The sequence below is a fragment of the Jaculus jaculus genome, chromosome 22 (genome assembly GCF_020740685.1).
Source record: "Jaculus jaculus isolate mJacJac1 chromosome 22, mJacJac1.mat.Y.cur, whole genome shotgun sequence".
NCBI lineage: Eukaryota > Metazoa > Chordata > Mammalia > Rodentia > Dipodidae > Jaculus > Jaculus jaculus.
This window is the reverse complement of record NC_059123.1, coordinates 8,472,130-8,492,910: the sequence shown is the minus strand read 5'-3', so window position 1 is coordinate 8,492,910 and position 20,781 is coordinate 8,472,130. Positions and strand designations below refer to the sequence as shown.

The 20,781-nt window shown below is 44.9% G+C and overlaps 1 protein-coding gene across 2 annotated transcripts in view; it reads left to right on the top strand.

Annotated features, from left to right (window-relative positions):
• Positions 1 to 20,781, top strand: part of Itpr2 (inositol 1,4,5-trisphosphate receptor type 2) — a 457,151-nt gene that overhangs the window by 214,175 nt on the left and 222,195 nt on the right. For both annotated transcript variants that reach the window (XM_045139538.1, XM_045139536.1), the window contains exons 29-32: positions 997 to 1,119; positions 2,988 to 3,188; positions 7,009 to 7,260; positions 8,012 to 8,137. In XM_045139538.1, coding sequence (XP_044995473.1) covers positions 997 to 1,119; positions 2,988 to 3,188; positions 7,009 to 7,260; positions 8,012 to 8,137 — 702 coding nt within the window. The remainder of the gene's footprint in view (positions 1 to 996; positions 1,120 to 2,987; positions 3,189 to 7,008; positions 7,261 to 8,011; positions 8,138 to 20,781) is intronic.

Here is a 20,781-nt window from a genome sequence, read left to right as displayed (position 1 = left end):
AGTAATATATCATAGGACTTTTTTTTTTAAATTATTTATTTATTTATTTGAGAGTGACAGACACAGAGAGAAGGACAGATAGAGGGAGAGAGAGAGAATGGGCGTGCCAGGGCTTCCAGCCTCTGCAAACGAACTCCAGACGCGTGCGCCCCCTTGTGCATCTGGCTAACGTGGGACCTGGGGAACCGAGCCTCGAACCGGAGTCCTTAGGCTTCACAGGCAAGCGTTTAACCGCTAAGCCATCTCTCCAGCCCCGTCATAGGACTTTTGAAGATAAAAAAAACACGACAGCGAGTAAGGGAATAAGGAAAGCAGCCACAGAGTGTATGTGCTGAGATGGAGGGAGGGGAAAAGAGGAGAGGAGAAAGCGAAGGCGGAAAGTCAGGGGGCAGAGAGAGGGGGGACGGAGGGAGGGGGGCTGTGGTGACTGAGGTCTCCTGGGAGTGTGAGTGGTGAGGAGGAACGGTGAAGGGAATAAAGAAAACGAGGAGGAGAGGGAAAAAAGCGCAGATACCGAAACAATGTGACGGACGAAACAGGAAAAAGGGAAGACGGGAAGAATGAGGCAGAAGAACGGGGGACCCCCGAAGGAAGCAGAGGGAGGGTTAGCGTAAGGGAGAAAGAGGTGGGGTGCACACAGAAAGTCAAAGAAACAGAAGGAGGGAGGGAAGGAAAGAGACAGAGGTGTGAGGACAGTCCAGGGGAGGGAGGCAGCTGCAGAAACACAGTGGAGAATTAGAAAGACTGGGAGAAAAAGAAAGATGGACTGTGAAACCCAGGGAGGGTTGAAAACATGGAGCTGGACATTCAGGATAGGTGAAGAGGAGGCAAGAAGGATCCAGATCACAGAGAGGCGAGGGCAGGGTGGATGGGTCGCTGGGGCAGGTACTGGGCACGGAGAACCCAGAGCTGGAGAGGCGGAGGCACGCCCGGGGCCGGGTGCGGTTCGGAGGGAGAGCTTGTGTGTTCTGCCTCGTGATGCCCTCGAACTTGCAGAGCGACGAGAAGATGAGCGACGTGATGAACCTGGCTCACACCTTCCTGCAGAATTTCTGCCGGGGAAACCCACAGAACCAGGCTCTACTTCACAAGCACCTGAACTTGTTTTTAACTCCTGGCGTAAGTATTCTGGTGACATCTGGTACTTCTAGTAAGTCTGGGCATCAAACTTATTTTTGTAGCACATGAGTCTAGATTTCTTTTTAAATTTTTTATTTATTTATTTGAGAGCGACAGACACAGAGAGAAAGACAGATAGAGGGAGAGAGAGAATGGGCACGCCAGGGCTTCCAGCCTCTGCAAATGAACTCCAGATGTGTGCGCCCCCTTGTGCATCTGGCTAACATGGGACCTGGGGAACCGAGCCTCGAACCGGGGTCCTTAGGCTTCACAGGCAAGCACTTAACCACTAAGCCATCTCTCCAGCCCGAGTATAGATTTTTATTAACCTTGGCACATTGTGTTTTCCTTTGAAGAGATTCTCTTCATAAATTTATCTTTTAAAAAAATGTTTTTTTGGGGGAGGGAGGAGAGATTAGGCATGCAATGGCCTCTAGGCACAGCACGTGAACTCCAGACACATCTGCCACCATGTGCATCTGGCTTTATGTGGGCACTGAGGAATCGAACCTAAATCCTTTGACTTTGTAGTAGGTACCTTAATGGCGAAGCCATCTCTCAAGCCCAAGTTATCTTTTTTTTAAAAAAATTTTTATTTATTTATTTATTTGAGAGTGACAGACACAGAGAGAAAGACAGGTAGAGGGAGAGAGAGAGAATGGGCGCGCCAGGGCTTCCAGCCTCTGCAAACGAACTCCAGACACGTGCGCCCCCTTGTGCATCTGGCTAACGTGGGACCTGGGGAACTGAGCCTCGAACTGGGGTCCTTAGGCTTCACAGGCAAGCGCTTAACCACTACGCCATCTGTCCAGCCCCCAAGTTATCTTTTTGTTGGCATTAAAGAATCACACAAATTTCATAGGAAGATCACCACTTCATGCAGGTTCAATGTTGGAATAAAGAGATGGTACAATAAAAACCAGGCTCAGCCGCACCATGATTCAGATAAACACGGATGGCTGCCGGGGGTAAGGTGGGTGTATAGCTCAGCATAGAGCCTTCCATGAGCAAGGCTCTAAGTGTGCTCCCTAGCACTACAAAAACAAAAATAAGTACATGTAGTAAAAATGACTATAGTTAAATATGGACAGTTCAAAGATTCACTGTTCAAAGGTTCACTGTGAAAGCATGGTGCTGGGGAGATGCCCAGTTGGTAAAGGGGGTGTCCTGTAAGCATGGGGACCAGACTTTAATTTTCAATAACCACACGGAAAAGCCAAAGACTGGCCAGTCTAGGCTGATTGGTGTTCTCCAGGCCAAGGTGAGAGCCTGTCTCAAAAGGTGGATGATACCAGGTATGTAGTGATACCCTTATTGTGTGCAATCACAAGGCTGAGAGAAGAATCTCAAGTATGACCAAGAGTTCAAGGCCAGCCTGGGCTAGAGTAAGTTCTAGGTCAGCCTGGGCTAGAGTAAGTTCCAGGTCAGCATGGGCTAGAGTGAAACCCTGCCTCACAAATAATTAATACAAAACAAACAAACAAACACATGGATAGAAATCAAGCAATGATACACCAGATTGTCCTTCGGACTCACACGCACTTGCACAGGCATAACACACGTATACCTGCCCGCACACGAGTGTCTAAGCAGACGTTGAGATACAGCCAACTTAGATCATTGGTCTCAAGACCATAGTGCCCGACACATTGGGCTTCACAGTAACCAGCTCCTTCTCCAGCCAGTTTCCTTTGTAAGTTAAGTTTCTTTGAAGGGATCACAGATCGCCTGGCACTTTGTGGCAGGTATGCCAAGCACATGCACTCTGGCTCCATAGGAAACGTTTCGCTGGGCGGAGCAGGGGAGGTCGGGCTGTGTAGAAGGGATGGTGTCGCTGTCACGGAGATGCTGTCTCTCTCTCTCTCTAGCTCCTGGAAGCAGAGACCATGAGGCACATCTTCTTCAACAATTACCATCTGTGTAGCGAGATCAGCGAGAGAGTCGTTCAGCATTTTGTGCACTGCATCGAGACACACGGCCGCCACGTGGAATACCTGCGGTTTTTACAAACCATTGTGAAGGCAGATGGGAAATACGTGAAGAAATGCCAGGATATGGTCATGACAGAGGTGAGAAATGCCAGGGTACGGCCGGGACAGACATATGACCTCAGTTTGCCTCTTGCCAACTTTGCATAAACGCTATGCTCCAATAAATGGTTTTGTTTGATTTACACTAGGGGGAAAAAATACCCAAAAAACCCAAACACAAGGTTGGAAAATTATTCAATTATGAGTACTTCAGCACCAATATATTTTAAATAGACTAGTGAAGTCACACATGGTAATTTGGGTTTATGATTTTGTAGGTTTTTCCTTTTCATCCACATAGACTTGGGAAATGTTTCATGACATCACGAGATGATTTGGAATTAAAGTGCCATTCTGTTATTTTGAACATTTCAGTATTATAACAGATTGAATTCCCCCAGTGCTTTCCTGGTCTGGTACTGAATTATAGGATGCATGGTCTCCCATCCAAGTACTAACCAGGCCCAACCCTGCTTAGCTTCCAAGATCAGACGAGATCCAACGAGCTCAGGGTGGAATGACTATAGACCGGAAGGACGTTCTCTGCATTAGTTGTGAAGGTTTTGAACAACATCAGAGGAGTTAATCACTGTTTGCCAGCATGTTGCTACAATGGTAGGAACTGGCTATTGAGTTTAAGGATAATGAATGAAGTATTTAAGTTGTTTTGTCCTCTTCATTTTGAGGTTTGACCCTGAAAGAGGTTGAGGTCACGGGTGAGTTACTCACTAGGAACCAAGGGTGCAGCGTTGTGAAACAGGTCTCCAGTGGCCTGTGCACTAACTAAGGCATTTTCTGCCTCTGGCTGCCGAGCAGTGACGCAGTAGATTATCCTGGCTTTGAGGAGATTTCCATAATGAGAGGCCTTCCATATGAGAAGGATTTTTTTTCATATTGATTCAATATGACATTTAGATATCCAAAAATTACTTCAGCTTAAGGCCTTGAATTTTTAAGGATAAATTATTGTCATTAAGTAATGAAAGGAACATTGTACAGTTCACCCTTTGAAACTGTACTTTAGGACTGGAGAGAAAGCTTAGCTGGTAAAGTGCTTGCCTTGCATAAAAACCTGAGCTCAATCCCCAGTACCCACATTTTTAAAAGAGGATTTTCATTCACATTAGTTCTTTATTGCTTAGAAATGTGTCGGAATTAATCGGATTAGGAAAAAAAAAGAATCAAGGGCTGGAGAGATTGCTTAGAGGTTAAGCACTTGCCTGTGAAGCCTAAGGACTCCCATTTGAGGCTCGATTCCCCAGGACCCACATAAGTCGGATGCACAAGGTGGCACATGCATCTGGAGTTTGTTTGCAGTGGATGGAGGCCTTAATGTGCCCATTCTCTCTCTCTCTCTCTCTCTCTCTCTGTCTCTTTCTCTGTCTTTTGCTCTCAAATAAATGAATAAATAAAAATAAAAATAAATTAAATTAAAAAAAAGATTCAGAACACAAGTTTTCTAAGCCATTCCTATGACACTTACCAAATGAAGTGTTTCAACATGTAAGGAAATGCTTGTTGTAATATTTTAATATGTATAAAATGAATATTTTAAAATTTTTGTTGTTGTTTGCTTATTATCGAGATAGTGTCTCAGTCTAGCCCAGAGCTAACTGAAACTCACTCTGTAGTCCCAAGCTGGCCTTGAACTCACGACGATCCTCCCACCTCTGCTTCTGCTGGGATTAAAGGAGTGCATCACCATGCCCAGCTATAAGTAGTTTTGACATATATTCTTTTTCAACAAAACTGTCAAGAATGAGCCTATTAATTGCCTTATCAATTTAAATGATTTCAATTTAAGTATAATACATGAATTATGAGTTAAGATATATACATCTTTCTTTATTATTATTATTTTATTAAAAGCTTCCATGATTGTAAACAATATCCCATGGTAATGCCCTCCCTCCCTCCACTTTCCCCTTTGAAACTCCATTCTCCATCATATCCCATCTTCCTCTCAATCAGTCTCTCTTTTATTTTGATGTCATGATAATTTCCTCCTATTATGATGGTCTTGTGTAGGAAGTGTCAGGCACTGTGGGGTCATGGATATCCAGGCCATTTTGTGTCTGGGGGAGCATGTTGTAAGGAGTCCTACCCTTCCGTTGGCTCTTACATTCTTTCCACCACCTCTTCTGCAATGAACCCTGAGCCTTAGAAGGTGTGCTAGAGATATTGTAATGCTGAGCACTCCTCTGTCACTTCTTTCCAGCACCATGATGCCTTCTGAGTCATCCCAAGGTCACTGCCAAGATATATATATCTTAATATATAGATCCTTTATCAATCACCAATATATCTCATGTTGGGGTTAGAAAATTGGTACCAGTAGATAGCATTACAGTCTTTGAGCAATTCAAATGACCACCTGCTGGAGTTCTCCATTAAAATTACATTGCAAAATACAGAGGAAAAGTCATACACCAGAAGTCCTACCTCTCAGTTCATGAGCGCTCGCTTACTCCCTGATGTTTCCCATCTGTTTTACTTCCATTCTATTCTCTACTGATGCCTTCTCGTTAGACATGGGATTTTCTAGATCATCAAGCTGTACTTGGCTCGGCACTAGCTTACTCAGTCAGCTGCTAATGAAGTGGGTAATTCAGTTTTATCCTACCTCAGTGAAAATTAGGCTTGAGGGCTCTCTCTTGCTTTGGCAGGATAGTCCTTTACTTGAAGTACATGGAAACGCATTCATGCTGTCACAGGTTTGATTTCGGCATGTAACTCACCAGTGAGCAATTCTCTCTCACTTACATTGCTTAATTCTTTTCTTGAAAAAGTATTTTATTTATTTATTTCAGAGAGAGAAAGTTAGGGAGAGAAAGAGGCAGATACATAGAGAGAGAATGGGCGCGCCAGGGCCTCCAGCCACTGCAAACGAACTCCAGATGTGTGTGCCCCCTTGTGCATCTGGTTTACGTGGGTCCTGGGGAATTGAACCTGGGTCCTTTGGCTTCACAGGCAAGTGCCTTAACCACTAAGCCGTCTCTCCAGCCATGTTGCTTAATTCTTTCTTTGGTTACTTGTTTTTCATTTGAAAAATTTATTTGCACGTGTGTGTGTGTGGGTTTGTGTGTGTGCATCTGTGTCTTGCACCAGAGCCTCTTGGCTCTGCAGATGTCAAAGGCTTGCACACTTTTTGCCTCTGGCTTCTACATGGGTGTTGGGGAATTGAACTCTGTGATGTCAAGCTTTGCAAGCAAAAATGCTTTTAACTGCTGAGCCATCTTACCAGACCCATTGTTTATCATTGCTTGAGACAAAGGCTCACTACATACCCTGAGCTGGACTTGAACTCCTAACCCTCCTTCCTGGCCCTCCTGAGTGATGGGATTGCGGTCACATATACTACCAGCCCTACCTTGCTGACTGAGTCTTCCCTCTCCAGATGATCCTCTGTCTCTGCTCTCCTGCCTCATCTGGACAGTGTGGGCAGCTGGTCACTCAGCACATAGTTGCAGTATTTCACCTGTTGTGTCTTTGCCATCTTACCTGGGATTTTACCAAGAGATCCAGCACCTTCTAGATACCAAGTCTTTTTTAAAATTAATTATTTATTTATTTGAGAGTAACAGACAGACAGAGAAAGAGGCAGATACAGAGAGAGAGAGAGAGAGAATGGGCGCACCAGGGCTTCTAGCCACTGCAAACGAACTCCAGACGCGTGCACCCCCTTTGTGCATCTGGCTCATGTGGGTCCTGGGGAATCGAGCCTTGAACCAGGGTCCATAGGCTTCATAGGCAAGTGCTTAACCGCTAAGCCATCTCTCCAGCCCTAGATACAAAATCTTTTAAAGGAACTGCAGGAACTCATGTCGAGATTGTGATGTAGATTCTCATTTCGTTTCAGCTGATCAATGGGGGTGAGGATGTGCTGGTATTTTACAACGACAGAGCATCCTTTCCCATCCTTCTCAACATGATGTGTTCAGAGAGAGCCCGGGGCGACGAGAGTGGTTCCTTAGCCTACCACATCACCCTTGTCGAGCTGCTGGCAGCGTGCACAGAAGGCAAGAACGTCTACACCGAAATCAAATGCAATTCCCTCCTGCCCCTGGACGACATAGTGAGGGTGGTGACCCACCATGACTGTATCCCCGAGGTAAGCCGGACAGACGCTCATACTGAAAGTTCCCCGTCACACCTCACCAGGGCCCCAGCTGAAATCAAGAATAAGCGGGGAAGCAAGCAAGAGTGCTGCTTTCTTGGTGAACCTGGTACCTACGGGCGCAAGGGTGAAGGAGGTAGACACAGAGATCAACCAACTCATACCAAACCAGATATCCAGAGACACAGCGCTCCCAAGACCTCATCGCTGAAGCAGACCTAAAATGAACCCAACACAGCTCAGGGAAATTGGCGGAAGAGGGGGTGGAAAAAGAATGTCAGAGTCCCACATTGGGTCAGGATATGCAGAAACATTTCCTCCTACCCAAAACTGAGGGCTAACCCCACAAGCATAACCCATATACCCCAACAAGGAGGGTTGCTGTGGAGGGGGGAGAACAGGGAGGAGGCTAACAATGGTACTAACTTGGCTGTATTCACTGAGTACAAAACTAATAAAAATTCAAAACATTTATAAAATTAAAAAAAAATAAAGTTCATCCAAAGGTCAGAAGGCTTCCAAACCAACATGAGCCTGGGGGAATGGAGGACTGGGGAATGTGTTCTCTGCTGGGTCAGGGTAGGATATCTTAGCCAGAGAGGGGAAGTGGGAAATGCTTCTTGTGTACATGCAAGACAAACCATAATCTTGGCAACAGGCAGATGTCGTTTAGTCTTTCATAATGGATATTTGAAGGTTACCTGTAGAAAACACGAATCTCCCGTTGTGTTTGAAACTTTCACAGGTCAAGATTGCCTATGTGAACTTCGTTAATCACTGCTACGTCGACACTGAGGTGGAGATGAAAGAAATCTACACAAGTAACCACATTTGGAGATTATTCGAGAACTTCTTGGTGGACATGGCAAGGGTGAGTTACACTTTCCCGGTTAAATAAACACTCCTCACGTGCAGTTGTGTCATAGCCAGTGCGTGTGTGCATGTGTGCCTGCGCACACCTAGCTCCACCTCATTCGAGGCAGGGTCTTTCCTTGTTAACGAGGATCCAGGAAATCCTTTAATCACCACCTCTGTCGTCACCACAGACACAGTGGGATTGCAGGATCCCTTCTCAGCTTCTTGCTTCTACGTTGGGTCTGGGCATCTGACATCAAATGCTCAACGCTGTGCAGCAAGCACTTTATCCCTTCAGCCTTCAGCGTGTATTTTGGTTAAATAATAGGCATCTAGATAAAATGTTGATTCGATCTGATTCATGAAGTTGTGTCTGGCTTTCCGTAGGCGGTGACGTTAATGAGTCAGTAGAATCAAAACACCTGGTGTACTGTGTGTAGCGAACATCTGGCTTTTCTCTTGCTTCCTCTGAGGAAAGATTAAGGGGCAAATATAAATTTTCAAATTCCAGCGGCAAAACGACAGACACAGTCATGTTCTAGGCACACTCCACTTAGACTGGAGGATCCCGTCCCCAGAGTTTCTGACTCGGAACCAAGGAGACTAGACGTTTTTAGTAAGTTCATAGAAAACACTGCAGTTCTGGGTCCTGGGGCCATGTATTGAGAGCTATCGTAGAGGATCATGGTGGTTAAGAGAAGGGTTTTCTTGTGGCTGGGAAATGGCTCTGTGTTTAAAGGGGTTTGGTAGCCCGGGTTGAATTCTCCAGCCATCCAAATAAAACTGATCTCGAAAAAAGAGACCAGACTGTGGTGCACACACGCACGTGTGCGCGCACACACACAAACAATTTTTTTTTTAAATTAATTTATTTATTTGAGAGCGACAGACAGAGAGAAAGACAGATAGAGGGAGAGAGAGAGAATGGGCGCGCCAGGGCTTCCAGCCTCTGCAAACGAACTCCAGACACGTGCGCCCCCTTGTGCATCTGGCTAACGTGGGACCTGGGGAACCGAGCCTCGAACCGGGGTCCTTAGGCTTCACAGGCAAGCGCTTAACCGCTAAGCCATCTCTCCAGCCCACAAACAATTTTTTTTAAAAGAAAAAAAAAAAGAAAAGTACTTCCAAAGGAATTGGTTAGAACAGAGTTAAGGTCCAGACTTGTCCTTCTTTTTTAGCAAGCACTGCTGTCATTGCTTTCTTGGTACAGGGACAAAACACCTGACCCAAAGCTGCTGATGGGAGGAAAGTTGTTTATTTTGGCTTCCAGTCTTGAAGGGAAGCTTCATGACGGCAGCAAAAGATGGTAGAGCAGAGGCTGGACGTCGTTTCTTGCCATAGGAGCTGGAAGAAAGCAGCAAGAGAAGGAGCTGAGTTCTGGCAAGAGGGGGGGAGCTGGCTGTAACACCCCAAAACCTGCCCCTTAGCAACACACCTCCTCCAGCAAAGAGAGTGGGAGAGAACGAGAGGAGGAGGATATAGATGCCAGGGCCTGTTGCCATTGTAAAGAAACTCCAGATGCCTGTACCATTTTGTGCATCTGGATTTATGTGGGTATTGGGGACGCGAACTCAGACCTTAAGGTGTTGCAAGCAAGCACCTTGAACCACTGGGCCATCTCTCCAGCCCCTGTACAACTTAGTTTTTAAAGGCTCTTATATTGAGTCAGATTTTTCTTTATTTTTTCCCCCTTGACCTTACTTTTCCAACATGTGAGGTTCTTCAGCTAAGGAAACATGTAGATGTTACTAGAAGCAACCTCTCCTTGATAGGGCCACTTTGAAACTCTAAACCTGTAAAATTTAGAGGAACCTAAGACCTTCTGAATGGATCTCATTGTTTTGTCTCATTTTTTTCCCCATAGTCATAACTTGCTAGGTGAGTCTCCTAGCTTGTGCCTGCATTGGAATCTTTTTTTTTAAAAATTAATTAATTAATTTATTTGAGAGCGACAGACACAGAAAGACAGGTAGAGGGAGAGAGAGAGAATGGGCGCACCAGGGCTTCCAGCCTCTGCAAACGAACTCCAGATGCGTGCGCCCCCTTGTGCATCTGGCTAACGTGGGACCTGGGGAACCGAGCCTCGAACCGGGGTCCTTAGGCTTCACAGGCAAGCGCTTAACCGCTAAGCCATCTCTCCAGCCCTGCATCGGAATCTTATTCGCCCAGCAGCTTCTCAAAGGCAGTTGTCATGTCTCCCAGCATTTCCCGTGTGTCACTGGGTCCTTGCTTGATGTGCTTTCTTGGATCCTAGTTTCTGTGTACTTTTGGCAGGGTCCAGCCTGCGGTTTTATTTTAGTAGGAATTTGGAGAGCAACTTTCTTAAAGGACAAATTGGATATTAATATAGAGCAGCGCGCACGCTCTCTCTCTCCCTCCTCTCTCGCCGTCTCTGTGTGTAAGTGTGAGTGTGCACGTGGGGGTCAGGGGTGACCTTGGCTGTTGCTTCTGGCCTTCCACCTTGTCTGAGGCACGGTCTCCTATGTTCATTAGGTTAGCTGGCCCATAAGTTTCCAGCGACTTTCCTGTTACCACCTCCCTTCTCACTATAGGTATGCAGGGATTACAGACACTTATGCTACTGTGTTCAGCTTTGTGAGTTTTGGGGGGCCTGAAGCCCTTCTACTTGTGCAGCAAATGCCTTAACCACTGAGCCATCTGCCCAGCCCTTTTCCCTTCCCTCTTTGTTAGCCATGGGTTTCTGGAGTCGTCACTCCTAGGGCCTTCTGTTTGAGCTTGAGTAAGTCCTGGGGGGAGTTACCTCTATTTGTATCTTTCATTGTCCTGTTTGTGCCCGTTATCATTTTGTTCCCCCAGGACCAGCATAAGCAAACCTTCCCCTCAAGATGGTTTTTCATCAGCTTGGGCCGTGTGGCTACCCCCATCACCCAGCTCTGATGTTCTTAACAAGCCGGCGTCACAGGCTGTGCCTCCGAGATGCAGGCTCCAAGCTGCTAGACCCACGGAAAGCTGTTATGGTCTTCCAGGGCCTTTGATGATAACCCCTTTGATGTGTGTTCTGATGCAGCTGACAGTGAGGTTCTTCCAGGCAGAAATGCTTCTCTTTGGCTCCGTAACGGATTTTGGTGGCAGTCTGGGGGCCCGAGTTGTTGCGAGGAAGCACCCGGAGGAGGTGGGTGGGGGTCAGTACTAGCCTTGGACAACACATATCATATGTAGTCTGAGGCTCATAGCATGTATGTATATGTGTGTGCGTTTCTAATTCTCTATCCATTTCAAAATTCTATAATAACTAACATGATGTGCCGGCAAAAGTGAAATTAAGGCCAGGCGTGGTGGCGCACGCCTTTAATCCCAGCACTGGGGAGGCCGAGGTAGGAGGATCGCCACAAGTTCAAGGCCACCCTGGGACTACATAGTGAATTCTGGGACAGCCTGGATCCTACCTCGAAAAACCAAAAATTAAAAAAAAAAGGTGAAATTAGACCAATAATTTAGGAGGGGTACCCAGCACAGGGTCATGTTACTGCCCCGCCAGGCACTGCTTAGCAAGAAAGATGAGGAAATTTCATTTTCTGATAGATCACTCGAGCCATTCACTGCTTTTACTTCACTTGGCAAATAAGAGGCAGGAGAGAAATCAGAATTTGTATAGACTTTGAGACACACTTTCCCATTTCTTTCATTAGGATGGATTAAATAGACATTCTGCAATTTTCTTGATTAATTAATTCAAGTTGAATTTATCCTTGATAAGACTCTTTCTAAAGTGTTCTTTATCTATGACCTTACTGGCTAGCACTGCGGGGAAATGAAAAAGTGTATTCTGCAACGTGTGTGTGTGTGTGCGTGTGTGTGTGTGTGTGTGTGTGTGGCCTGTCCTTCAATGTGTCTCTTTAACTTCCCCGCTGAAGTCTGGTGATGATGGCGCCCGCCTGGTCCCGAGTCCTGACCGATCTTCCTGAAGCTGTCTGTTCCCTGTCCTTGATCATTTCTTCTGCTCGTCACATCTCTGTCCATATTTGTCATAGTTGTTCCTCTTGTCCCCACCTCCCCCGACTGGTGGGATGACAGACGTGGTCCTCCATGCTGGCTTTTATGTGGGAGCTGGGGATCCAAACTCAGGTCCTTCTGCTCACACAGCGAGCGCTTTTCCCAGTCAACCAGCTCCCCAAGCCCCTGACAAGGCCCTTTAAGCATGGAAGCAATGGGTGCAGTTGGCAGAGAAAATCCATGCACATTTTACTGCTTGAACATTTATATTTAATTGCATGATGACATCACAAACAAACATAAAAAACTTTCTGTATTCTTTTTTTTAAAAAAGTTTTTAAAAGCTTTTTGTTTATTTATTATGAGTGAGGGAGAAAGAGAAAGAAAGAGAGAGAGAGAGAGAGAGAGAGAGAGAGAGAGAGAGAGAGAGTGTAAGGGAGAGAGGAAGAGAGAGAATGGTTGCCCCAGGGCCTCTAGACACTGCAAACAAACTCCAGATGCATGCGCCCCCTTGTGCATCTGGCTTACGTGGATTCTGGGGAATCAAACCTGGGTCCTTTGCCTTTGCAGGCAATCACCTTAAGTACTAAGCCATCTCTTCATCCCCAGAGCATAGACTTTTATACCCTGTGTTTGAGAATATAATTTCACATAGATTTATGAAGAGCATTTTGGTAATGCTTAAAAAAAAAACCAACTTCCTGCCTTTTTTGTAATCATGTAATTTACCTTCCAAAAACCTGCCCTTAGGAAATCATTAGAAACACTGTCAAGAATTAATGGCTGAAAAAGTTCGGCATTTTTTTTTATAACACACAGAGGCAAATGGTTTATTTTATAATAGGGAACTGGTTAAATAAATTATGAAATAAAATGCATGTTATTGTCAGTGAGATTAATTTTTGAGTTTCCAGGCTGAGAACTGCTAATGAAATGTTAAGTATAAAGGAAGCTGCAGAACTAATTAATCAGAACAATTTCAATTGTGTAAAATACATAAGACACAGAAAAGAGATTAGAAGGAAATTTATCAAAATATTTTTTTAATTTTTACTTATTTATTTGAGAGAGACAGAGAGGGAGAGGAAGAGAGAGAGGGAGGGGGGAAATGGGCGCACCAGGACCTCCAGTCACTGCAAATGAACTCCAGATGCGTGTGCCCCCTTGTGCATCTGGCTAATGTGGGTCCTGGAGAATCAAGCCTTGAACCAGGGTCCTTAGGCTTCACAGGCAAGAGCTTAACCACTAAGCTATCTCTCCAGCCCCCTTATCAAAGTTTTAACTGTATTTTTTCTGAATTGTAATAATTTGGATACTTTTTTTCCTCCATTTTATACTTTGCTGTATTTTTCTGAGTTTAATATTTAGTGATATTGAGATCAATGTTCTTTTTAAAATTTATTTTTATTTTTGCTTCTTTACATCAAAGGGAGAGAGAAAAAGAGGTAGAGAGAGAGAAATGGGTGCACTAGGGCCTCCAGCCACTGCAAATGAACTTTAGTTGTATGCACCACTTTGTGCATGTGACTTAAATGGGTTCTGGGGAATCAAACTGTGGTTCTTTGGTGGCAAGTTCCTTAACTGCTAAACCATCTCTCCAGTCTTCATTTATTTTTAATGAGTGAACTTAGAATTCTAAGAGAGCTACGTGTGAGCAGAGAACTCATACAAAAGGACATAAGAAAAATCAAAATACTTGAAAAGTTTTGGCCTCACAAGCTATCACTCCAAATAGTTAGGGAAACAGTTTTTATTGTCCCTGAGAAGTGCTAAAATCCTGTGGGTTTGCATTCTGTGGTTGATATGATCAAACATGGCTGGCTATAGTGTGTCCCTGTCTCGGAGGGTAGCATTTGTCATAAGTGGCTTCCTAAATTTAAATTTTCATGAGGGCCAATTTTTTTAAAATTTAAGAATTTAAACTTAAGCCAATTCGTTGGCTGGAGAAATGGCTCATCAGTCAAGGTTTTTGCCTACAAAGCCCAAGGACCCAGGCTTAATTCCCCAGGACCCACGTGTTGCAGCCCGGTTCGCATTGCTGGTAGAAATCACCCAACCAAGAACAGCTTCTGAGAAAAAGAGCTTTATTTTGGCTTTCAGGCTCGAGGGGAAGCTCTGTGATGGCAGGGGAAAATGATGGCATGAGCAGAGGGTGGACCTCAGCCCCTGGCCAACATAAGGTGGACAACAGCAACAGGAGAGTGCGCCAAACACTGGCAAGGGGAAACTGGCTATAATATAATTTTAATATAATATAAGCCCGCCCCCAACCATACACCACCTTCAGGAGTTGTTAATTCCCATATCTCCATCAGCTGGGAACCTAGCATTCAGAGCACCTAAGTTTATGGGGGACACTTGAATTAAACCACTACATTCTGCCCCTGGCCCCCATAAACTGATAGCCATACATGATATAAAATACAATGAATTCATCTAACTTCAAAAGTCCCCATAGTTTTTACTAATCCCAATGATGTTCACACATCCCCATAATCCATAATCCATAATCCTGAGCCATAACACCAAAAAATAACCTCAAAAACCCCATAATGGCACAAAATAAACATTCATACTGCAAAAGATGGCATTAGGAATAGCAAAGAAATATTCATCCAATACAAGATTTAAAACAACCAAGGCAAACATCAAACTCTGTAGCTTCAAGTCCAACAACTCTAGCAAGTGACAAATCTCCAAATCTGATAATTCTAACCAGCAAGAAGTCTCTGGCATTCCAATTCCACCCCTCCAGCTAGACCACTCGCAGTCCTGGGAAACTTCACTGGGGCCAGTAGGTTTCCTTAGCAGCCAACTAGTGGTTCTGGCATCTCCACTGCAAGCCACGGTTCATCCTCATGGCCCCATGGGGTCTCCATGCAGGCATCCAGCAAACCTGCTTCACACTGCCCATGGCCATTTCCAAAACACAAGACCATGTTGCAAACTCAATGACCCTCTTTCCAGCATGTCTTATACTCCACAATACCAGGTAGGGTGCCAATTTGTTAATCCAGGGGGGAATAAACCAGACTTTGAAGAACAGGACACTCCTTGAGCACTCAGGCCCCTTCAAAAGAGTCTACATTCTTCCTGTTGCCCCAACGCAGGTCAGCTGGCCCAATATCAAAGGTTGTAATTTCTCAATTGCAGCTGAACGGGCAGCAGTTCACCCAAAGATTTTTCTTTTTTTCTGTGCCATATCCTTCTGCTCACACCAGTTCATTTCTACGCAAAGCAATCCTGCACAACTTCTCAGGACCCAGGCATAACAGCAAGCTTCTCACACAAACTACTAGCCCAGTCCAGGCAAAACTTTTTCTCACCCTCATAAGCCAAACCTCACAGTCCATAGTTCTTACTGCCTTCAGGTCTTTCAACTTTGACCAGAACAGTCCATCAAGCTGTACTTACAGCACTGCAAAGCGTCTCCAAGGCCAGTGTTGGAAATCCTTCCACATTTCTCTTGAAAATCAATTCCAAAAGGCCAAAGCCACACAGTCGGGTTTTAGCAGCAATCCCGCTCCTCAGTACCACTTTACTGTTGCAGGTTCGCATTGCTGGTAGAAATCACCTAACCAAGAGCAGCTTCTGGGAAAAAGAGCTTTATTTTGGCTTTCAGGCTCGAGGGGAAGCTCCATGATGGCAGGGGAAAACGATGGCATGAGCAGAGGGTGGACATCACCCCTGGCCAACATAAGATGGACCACAGCAACAGGAGGGTGTGCCAAACACTGGCAAGGGGAAACTGGCTATAATGCCCATAAGCCCGCCCCCAACAATGTGCTCCCTCCAGGAGGCATTGATTCCCAAATCTCCATCAGCTGGGAACCTAGCATTCAGAACACCTAAGTTTATGGGGGACACCTGGATCAAACCACCACACCTTGTAAAGCATATGGTGGCACATGCATCTGGAGTTCATTTGCAGAGGCAATAGGAGCTAGTGCACCCATTTTCTCTCTCTCTCTCTTTCAAATAAATAAATAAATAAAAATTCAATTCATTAGTCTCACTAGCCACATTGCAAGTGCTCAGTAGGCACACACACCTAGTGACTTCTATACATGACATCAGATATAAAGACTCTGTATAGGACATATGTACTTCTGTCCTGGATATCTGACCTTCACTCTGTGACTCCAGAAAGTTGTACTGGGCAGCATTGCCACAGTATTGCCACTGCATGTGACAGACCTGTCTGTCATCCTTGGAAAGGCAGAGATCACTCTGAGAGCAGAGAGGAGGAGAGACGTTGTGTGTACCAGGGGAGAAATTCAGACATAGCCATGCCTGGAAAGTTTACTTGGTTATTTGTTTATCCAACTCATAAGTTTTGGTTATCTAAAGCTCAGCTGAGGTGCTGCAGGTACAAATGTAATATACACTAGCTCCTGGTGTCCAGTAACATCATTTCCGATGAAGGACAAATCTGAAGTTACCTAATCATGAGGCCAGAAACTGCTGTTTAACAAATGTTTGGAAGACAGTGGAGTATCATGATGGAAAACAATTTATTAGAATCCATAAATCAGGTCACCCACAGTAGCAAATTCCACATATTCCAAAGAGCTAAAGACTAGAATAAAAAGATAGGTATAATAAGCTGTGATTTTCTTGTATTCAGAAGGGGAGTTTTGTCTTCTCTATACTAAATAAATAGAGCTGCTCAAAATAATTTAATAGTGCCTGGACATCAGCAGGCAGCAATGAAGTAAATCCGCTAAATACTCAGTATATGGAATCGAAAATGAGCTTGGTACATATCATGTTCAGTCAATATCTAGGCATTTGGAAAGCAGTTTAATGGGTTTGAATTGCTTATACTTGACAGAAAATAGGACTGAAAGGATTATATGGAGAATGTCTAGCTTAATTAACAAAGTAAGGAATATGAGCTAAGATATTTTAGGTAACATTAAATAGCCAGAAATAATTGTAATTTGCAGGTATAGCTGGCAGTCCCAGGAGGAGACACAAAGTCCACTCCAAGAGATGTGGGCAGGGTGAAAGGATGTGAGAAGGAGTTGGAAGCAAGACAGAGGTGTTAACCTCTTAGAGAAGCAGGGAAGGGAAGCATCCCTGGAGACCAGGAGAGATGGATGCCCTTGGAAGGGCTGCGGGCAGAGGTGCATCCAGAGAGCCTAGGTCCTCCACAGGAAGGTGCTGGGGAAGAAGGCCCAGGTTTTGTGGCTCCCTGCATCTTTTCTTACTGTTATCAGCCCGTGCCCCACACCCGCTGAGGCCAAGCAGAGTGTGAAGAGCTAGCTAGCTGGTGGTGGTGCAGCTGTGTGTCCAGAGACAGCCTGGTGATAGCATGGTAAATTTATTTCAGAGGATCAGCCCAGGAAGCAATGTGGAACCTCATCTGACAGTTCTTCCTTTGGTGAAATACACCCACAAAATCTGAAAGCAAAATTAGTAGTCTAGCATAATTCACTCTTAACAACCACATAAATGAATGAATGAATCAATCAATAAAAACAATCACATAAAAGACTAACAAGAAGGTGATAACTAAAAGAAAAAAAAAGGCTTTGTAATTTTGGTAATGTGCACCTCAAACTCATTCCCAAAATAGATGAAAGCATGATGGTGCATTGAAATGACAGAAAAAATACCACCCTTCACTTAAGTGTTTACGTGATGACAGTGCCTGGAAGTGTTTTATAGGAAATAATGTATGTCGTTAATATAAGTGAACAGATTGAAACCTTAAAACATATGTTTTTTCACATAAAACGAGCATTCTGTGTGATGTAATTGTATTTGAGCCATTTCCAGTCTTTGTTGTAAAGAGGCAATTAAAATAAATCTAAAATCAGGATAAAGAAATGACAGTATTTATTAGGCTCTTTGTTCCTGATAAAATCTTAAAGATTTTAATGAGAAAAGTGGCTTCCTATGTATTGTGAGTACCCATGCTATTGCAGCGTATTGTACAAGGTGAACATCTACCCATGACCTTGGAGGGCAGGATACAAGGTGAACATCTGACCTTGGAGGGCAGGATACAAGGTGAACATCTACCTATGACCTTGGAGTGTAGGATACGAGGTGGACATCTACCCATGACCTTGGAGGATAGGATACAAAGTGAACATCTACCCATGACCTTGGAGGATAGGATACAAGGTGGACATCTACCCATGACCTTGGAGGGTAGGATACAAAGTGAACATCTACCCATGACCTTGGAGGGTAGGATACAAGGTGGATATCTAGCCATGACCTTGGAGAGTAGGATACAACTTGAACATACTGACCTTCATACAGGGCACAAGTTTGCACTGAGGAAAAGAACAGCGACCATATGGTTTTGCAAACACATCTTCTCATTAGCCAGGACTTTGAATAAAAATTTTATCTAGAAATAGATTACTTTATTACTCTGCTGACCAAACAACAAATTTCTGGGTGGTTCTCTGGCTAGTGTCCAGCTTCCAGGGAAGCTCGGTGATACTCCACGGGCTCTTGAGAGCCCCACACAATTCCAAGAGTAAAGTGAGCCTCGCTGGGTGAAGGCGTCTGCCAGGCAGCTTGGGCCAGCTCTGACCTGCCACTTCTTCACCTTAAAATAAGTTATAGCCCCACACCAAAAAACATGCCTGCCAGCCAGTGTGAGCAAGACAGCAGAAGAACAAAATCCCAAGCTATGCCCATCGTTAGAAAAGCAGTTTTGTGTGAGCTGAGGCCACCTTATATCTTTTTTTTAAAAAAAAATTTTATTTATTTATTTGAGAGTGACAGACACAGAGAGAAAGACAGATAGAGGGAGAGAGAGAGAATGGGCGCGCCAGGGCTTCCAGCCTCTGCAAACGAACTCCAGACGCGTGTGCCCCCTTGTGCATCTGGCTAACGTGGGACCTGGGGAAGCGAGCCTCGAACCGGGGTCCTTAGGCTTCACAGGCAAGTGCTTAACCGCTAAGCCATCTCTCCAGCCCCCACCTTATATCTTAACCCTCGGTTCACACGTTCCACACGCAGAGCCCAACCAAAGGTTGCTAAAACCAAAGTAAGAGACCCCAGTCTTTCTTCCACTGAGCGAGTAATGAGTGGGTTCATTCATTTCACGCACATTTATATCAGTCCTTTCTTATTCATGGTTTTTCTTTGTAGTTTCAACTATCTGAGCATAGCAGTTTCAAAAGCACGAAATGGAAGAATCCTAGAAATAAGCATTCTGGAGTTCTGGGAGTGTGAGGCAGTCTCATGCTGTGAGGTCATTCCCTGCCCTCTGGTCCAGGATGCGCATTACCTCTGTGCCCCCCTCCACCCATGGTGTGTATGCCACTCGCCCCTTACTCACTTCATAGGTCTCGTGTTATTAGATCACCGTTCGCAGTAGTGTGTGGCTGTGTTTAAACAACCTTCGTCTTACTTCACCATGGCCTCAACCCACCAGAGCATTGGCGTGAGACACGCACGCATAAGAGAAGCTGCAAAGTGTTTCTTCCTATGATGTTTTGAATTTAAAAAAAAGATATATTATCAGCAAACAAAGACTTGGATTTCATCATAGCGTTTTCAAACAGATTTTCAAAATTTCCTCTACTCCCTTTTCCCCTCCCTGTGCCCACGCCCTGCATCTGAGCCTCCTTTCTGCTTCCACACTGCGTGCTTTCTCTTTCCTCCCACTGTTCATCGCCCGTCGTCTCTGCTCTGGAATCACCCCACACCGAGTCTCACACCCCCTTCTTTATGCACACGTGAGCACTCAGCCTGTGAGAGAGAATGCGGCCGTTTTTATCTTTCTGAGCTTAGGTTTCCTCATTTAATACAATTTTTCAAATTCCACTTATTTTCCTGTAGACTTCGTATGTATATATATGTATATATTTTGCAGCTGAGCAAAACTGCTCTGTGTTATGTGCCACATTGTCATTATCCAGTCATGGGTTGGTGGGCATGTAGGCGGATTCCATTTGCAGGCTTCGGTGAGTGGAGTATCAGTGAACATGGATGAGCAAGTGTCTCTGTGGTAGGAAGTCAGGTCCTTTGGGTGTGAGACCAAGAGTGGTACAGCTGAGTCACATAGTAGTTCAGGTATTAGCTTTTTAAAAGTTTTTATTTTGGGCTGGAGAGATGGCTTAGCGGTTCAGCGCTTTCCTGTGAAGCCTAAGGACCCCGGTTCGAGGCTTGGTTCCCCAGCACCCATGTTAGCCAGATGCATAAGGGGGCGCACGCGTCTGGAGTTCGTTTGCAGTGGCTGGAAGCCCTGGCGCGCCCATTCTCAATCTCTCTCTCTCTCTGTCTCTTTCTCTCTCTCTAGCACTCTCAAATAAATTAATAAAAAATGAACAAAAAAATTAAAAAAAAGTTTTTATTTAAAAAAATATTTTATTTTATTTTATTTATTTGGGAGAGATAGAGGGAGAGAGGGAGAAAGAGAGCCAGAGAGAGAGAGAGAATGAGAGAGAATGGGCGCGCCAGGGCCTCCAGCCACTGCAAACAAACTCCAGACACGTGCGCCCCCTCGTGCATCTGGCTAACGTGGGTCCTGGGGAATCGAACCTGGGTCCTTTGGCTTTGCAGGCAGATGCCTTCATTGCTAAGTCATCCCTCCAGCCCAGGTATTAGCCTCTTGAGCAAACTCCCTGATGATTTCCATAGTGGCTACACACGTTTACACTCCCATTGCCAGTGAGTACAAAGTCCTGTCTCCCCACACACTCACTACGGCTTGCTTCCGCTAGTTTTCCTAAT